The following is a 6,000-nucleotide window of genomic DNA, read 5'->3' as shown; positions in this document are numbered from 1 at the left end:
ATCCATCCATCCATCCATTTTCTTTACACCCTTGTCCCTTAGTGGGGTCAGGAGGGTTGCTGGTGTCCATCTCCAGCTAACGTTCCAGGCGAGAGGCGGGGTCACCCTGGACAGGTCACCAGTCTGTCACAGGGCAACACAGAGACAAACAGGACAAACAACCATGCACACACACACACACACACACTCACACCTAGGGACAATTTAGACAGACCAATTAACCTGACAGTCATGTTTTTGGACTGTGGGACGAAACTGGAGTATCCGGAGAAAACCCACTATGCACAGGGAGAACATGCAAACTCCATGCAGAAAAACCGGGACAAACACTGTGAATATATTTTCACACAGGATCAGGTATGTTTGAATAAATACTTACCTGAATAAATAAGAACATATAAAAAAAGGTTTGTATTTACCGTACTTATCTGTCTTACGATTGAAAATCTAAAACACAAGTACTTTTTTAAAATAATCTAGTATATATTTCCACATCAACACTTAATATTGTTTCCTTCCTCTGGTGTCTTCGTTGGTGGTTTTTAAAGACAACTCATCCCGGTTCTGTTTACCTCAGAGGAAGATGCTGCTGTATCTTTGCGATGAGCCCCATGCTGGGATCAGACTGCATGTACATGGTAGCCAAGATCCCTATGGCAACAAACAGCCACGATGACGGGCTAGCAGGATACACTCCCTTTATCACTCTGTTCTGTGACGGCAGAAGAAAAAACAAAGTATGATTTTAAAATCAATAGTTTTATTTGCTTTTGGACCAAATGCACATATGAATATTAGTTTCTTCATTTAAAATTGATGGTTGGGAAACTTGATTTCCTCCAGATTGATGGCTTTTAGTGTTAATGTAATCTGTAAACCATCTCAGCTTCTAGTAATTTTTTATGAAATACTATTTTTTTTACAATAAATAAAAATAGGCGAGTCATTTTTTACTGACTCGCCGAATTCATATTTCTCATTCTTTTTTAGATCAGTTCTCAGATGAGTAAATCCAAGTGATTTCACTCAACTTTCCAAAGTAAAATATTATCAAAAATGAATCATTTGATTCTTGTTTTTCACTGGTGCTTCAGATCTGACTGAACGAGCTATTTTGCAGATAGAAAATGGAGAAACATTTTTAGACTGGCAAAAATGTTAGAATCATTAGCCCACAAGACTTTCAGCTGTAACTGCAGCAAAAGATGGTTTTAATTGACTCAGAAGGGCTGAAAAGAATTACATGCTACACTATTTAGATTTTAATTTGTGAAAAGAAATTGTAGAAAACCCCCAAATATTTTTTTTTACTGCACTGTTTCTGTCTATGTATTACATAAAATCCTATTAAAACTCCTGGAAGTTCATGAGTGTGACGTGACAAAATGTGGAGGAGTTAAAGGAGTGTCATTTACAAGGTATGGTAGCAGGAAGAAAACAGACAACTCTCTGGGCGAGTCCACACCCTGAACTGGGGTGTGTGTGYGTGTGTGCATGTGTGTATGTGGTGGCAGTTGAAGAGATAATCATGTTTTTATTAAACGATGGATTATAGACTAAAGTGCAGCTAAACCCATTGAACCTTATAAAACAGCTTTCCAACAGACTAGTCAGTATAAATTTATTGAATAACAAAGTACATAACACCTGCTTTTTGTGGCTCGTATATATTTATAACTGTAATCTGACGGCATTTATTTAGAGGCCTCTGGATTCTTTTTCTTCCTGGCCATAAACAACATTCCAGCATACCATCGTAACACTTGACACACCCGCACATGTAGTAGCAAGTTGGGTTTACGTCTTAGCAACAACAGAATTTCTACCTACTGAGGTATGAAAACTTATTGGAGTCCAGACTCACAATAAGTTACACAGGTTGTTACTGTCTCTGTCAGTTTCTAATTGATTTCTATAGATATTTGTAAATCCAGTTGCCAGGATAGTAGAACGCAATATTTTCCGTGTATGATCATCATGTTAGAGGGCTTGTGTTGTTCTAAACTCCAGAGTTCAGAAACACAATAAAGCTGTTTGAAGTTTTATCTAAAGCAATATATTACTTTAACTCAACATTATGCAAGCAAGCCAAGACTTTTGTAAAATGAAAGACAGCGATCAAACACTTTGATCTACTTCAAGGTGTATAGTTGGAAAACAATGTAGTAAAACTGCAAGTGAAAGAATTTTAGAGACATAATTTTATGTGTTCTGATTGAGGATTATGGGCTAAAAAAGCCTTTTAAATATTTTTTTTGTATGAGAAGTCGCTAAATACAACGACAAAGTCTTTAAGTTGGCAACAGTAGGGTGACAATTGTTAACTGGGCATGTGCGGACGTGACCTGGAGGGCGGGTCTGTCTGTCATTTCTCTCTCATTGAAGAGCAGAAAGGGGACAGTGGCTGATGTTCAGAACAAAAACAACCTCAAACTAATGTTCTCAGCATGAGTTTAGCAAAGAACACAGTAAACTCTATCCAAAGCATGTCCACTGGTGGGCTCAACTAAATATATAGTCACGGTTTGTCAAAACATCATCACTACAAAAGGGTTTTCAGCTTCTTTCAATTCTTTTAAAATGAATTTAAACCAACATGAGAAAATTGTAGCTTATAGTGTTGATGGCATAGCGTTAAAACCTTAATATGCTGTAACCCTGGCATGTGTTTCAGATATGTTGCCTTAAATGAAGCATAATGTGTTGCTTTTTTTATATATATTGTCCCAAATCCAAGATATTAAAAATCTTGGTTAACTGAAAAATTAGTTCATCCAGTTATCCAATGGGACATTGATGCCAAACTGAAAGACATTTAATGAAAGGCATTCAGGAGGAATTTTGGGTCACAAGAATGATGTGGACAACCATGTGAGGCATAATGAAGCTGATGTGACAGATGAACTCTATCGCCTCTCCATGCTGACCTTCATGCGGCTGACTCGCTTCTTCCAGGACCGGACCCCCGACAGGTAGATCTGGTTCAGGGCCTGGTAGGACAGCTGCAGGTCGATGCCTTCTGGTGTGATGGTGAACTGGAACGCTACTGCCTGATGAGCCTCCGCCATCGCTGTCACATGAAAAGAGATAAATGTGATATGTGAACCTCTTCTAATACAAAATATGACTGTAAACACTTAATCCATTTAATAAAATGATTTCTTAGCAAACGTTGCTAGGATGATTATAATTTTTTGTGGTACTACACCTAAAAATTATTAGGTACCCTTTGTATCACCTTCCCAGCAATTATCATCATATTTTACACCAATTCCCAGATTATAACAACGACATGAAGGGAACTTGACCAATTTGTGATGATATTAGAGTTAAAAATGCTACTTTGTGATTATTTATTTGAAGTCATAATCTGGCAACATTATATCTGTGTGCAGTCTTTTATAAATAAATAAATAAATAAATAAATAAATAAATAAATAAATAAATAAATAAATAAATAAATAAACAACAACAAACAAAAGTATATAATAATAACAGAAAAAAATCACAAAATTATTTAGGGGGCTTAAGAATATTTTAGGGAGTCTTCAGCCCCTAAAATATCAATGTCAACTCATATTCTGGCCACACAATAGTGATGTTGTTAGCAATCTTTTGTAAAAAAAAAAAAAATAATAATAAAAAAACCTGTAACCTTAAAGTAGGCCTAGTTACATCATTATGAGCGATATAGATTTCAAGTTTTATCACAATATTGTCTGGTAATATCGTGATAACAATACAAGTGACGATAAGAACTATTTATTGCCTTTCTTTTGGTAATTGTATAATAGTCGCAGCGTGACACAGCAACCATGGCATCACAAAGACAAGTATTGCCCTTGAGAAACATTTCCATTTGTAATACACCTCTTACAAATGAAAAAGAAAAAAAGGAAAAAAGAAGTCTGATTTGTATCACTAGACTGCTCACAGTAACTACACTCAGCATATTGTCAAATTAATTGATAAATACGTTTCGGAGAAAATAGTAAGACTAAGAATCCCGTGAACATAGACAGTTTGTGTGTGTGGGGCAGGGGGGGGTTGAACAATATTAGGAATTTATCATGATCACAATAAATGATCAACGATACAATAAATGCCCGCTCCTAGTTTCAGGAACTGGCTGATAAGCGCAGAAAATAAATTGAAAAAGTTCTAGTCTCTTGATAGAAAGCTTCTCTGAAAGCCAGAAGGCATCACAGTGTGCAAATCAATGTGAAAACACTCGAGTTATTCAGTGTGGAAGGAATGTTGTTTTTACATGTGCAGCACCAACAGCCAGTGTATTCTGCGGCTAGTTCACTCTGGTTATTTCATGCAGTTTATTTAAAAAAATGATTAATCGCTGAAAATTTAGACAATTATTCCTGAAGTGTTTGGTGAGTTGTGGGGCTAATTTGACTGTGCATCAAATCAAAATGTAAAAACTTGAGACTGTGTTAACTTTTCACAATTTGTCAGCCACAAACAGCAATGGGTTTTTTGGGGTGGCGATTTCCTGTGATAAACCAACACAAGTGCAAAGTAGTTGTGAAGTGGAACAAACACAATGACTGACTTTTTAAACGTTGTTCCAAATAAACAGAAGCAGATATATTTGTAATGCAGGTTTTTTTCTTCACTGCTTCTCAATGATAACCTGAAAGAAGGAATTGTCTGTTCCTTCTTCCTGTTTGCCACCCGTCTCCCACGCATCACAGTCGCTGCACTGTGGGTATGTGAATGTGGGAGGGGCACGCTGCCCTAGGTCAGTCTGGCAGATTTTATAAGTGCTCAGCCTTTAGAGCAATGAGATGCACAGTGACCTCAGGAAGACTGGAGTAGGGAGTTATTTTCCTCTCTTAGATGAGCACAAACTTACCTCAGGTGTCACAATGTCACTGTCAAGTTTATTTCTGTAGCACATTAAAAATTACCTCACTTGACTAAAGTGTTCCACAGTTTTGTAGAGGTAAGCTAATCCACCGTCTTCTACCTGCTCAATCAATCACATTTAACTAGAGATGCACCGATTCGTTATTCATATCTGTATCGGTGCAAATATTGAAAAAAATTCTGTGGCAATGTGTTTGATCCATAAGGGCAGATCTATTCAGTCTAATTCTATGCTTTGTGCACTGAGCAACATCATGCTTTATTATTATTTATTTTACATTACATTTAGAATTCCTAACTGGACTTTCTGAACCATTTGAAAGAAGGAATTCCACAGTTTGTTTTTTATGTTTGACGAACTTAGTCAACCTACTGTTTTATCTTTCTCAGTTTACTTTGTCTGTTCTACTCCTAATTGCAGTGACATAACCAATTAAAGTTGTGTTGTTTTTACGTGTGACCAAGATTGTGAAGTTATTGGTGTATTTAGTTGTGCTGTACTGGTGCATAGTTATTAAATAAATTTGCAATTAAGTACATTTATGGCTGTATTTTTTTAAAAATTATAATTTTGAAGTCCATTTGGCACTGTTTTTCTGTATCAGATCGGTCGATACTATACCTCAGATATCTGTATCGGAATTGGAAGTGAAAAAGTGCGTCGGTGCATCCCTGGTTTTAACCCAAACTTTGGATTAGGTTGAGGTTGACAGCCATCTACTTGTGGATTTGAAGTGAACTGAACAGTGCTCTACGAGTTCCTAAAGCTCATAGAACTGATATCCCAGCTCATAGAATTTGGGTAACTCCTTCCCTTCTACTGGCATTTTTTACTTTTTCTTGGTCTACTACATAAAGTGCAAGCAAACTACATTGAAGTTTGTTGTAGCAGAATGTGAAAAGCCACTGCTGTTAGTTAGCATGCTAGTGCTAATGCCACTACATAACCCCTCTGTTGTGAGCGCAACTATAATTATCTCTATTGTCTCTGGTCTATCTAACATCCAGTCTGTTCTCCTAGACTTGGACCTGTGTGACTTCTGTTACAAGGCCGCAACAAGATAGGATGTTCTACACCTATAGGCTACAATAACTAAGCTAGAGAAGACTTGGCGCAAT

At 36.9% G+C, this 6,000-nt stretch overlaps 1 protein-coding gene across 1 annotated transcript in view; it reads right to left on the bottom strand.

Annotated features, from left to right (window-relative positions):
• The window catches only part of cpt1a2b (carnitine palmitoyltransferase 1A2b), a 33,456-nt gene that overhangs the window by 23,681 nt on the left and 3,775 nt on the right, over positions 1-6,000 (bottom strand). The window contains exons 2-3 of the mRNA XM_008415266.2: positions 2,928-3,070; positions 573-712 (exon numbers count right to left, since the gene is read on the bottom strand). Of these exons, the coding sequence (XP_008413488.1) occupies positions 573-712; positions 2,928-3,068 (281 nt within the window). The 5' untranslated portion in view covers positions 3,069-3,070. The remainder of the gene's footprint in view (positions 1-572; positions 713-2,927; positions 3,071-6,000) is intronic.

The sequence above is a fragment of the Poecilia reticulata genome, linkage group LG8 (assembly GCF_000633615.1).
Source record: "Poecilia reticulata strain Guanapo linkage group LG8, Guppy_female_1.0+MT, whole genome shotgun sequence".
NCBI lineage: Eukaryota > Metazoa > Chordata > Actinopteri > Cyprinodontiformes > Poeciliidae > Poecilia > Poecilia reticulata.
This window is presented reverse-complemented; position numbering and strand designations above follow the sequence as displayed.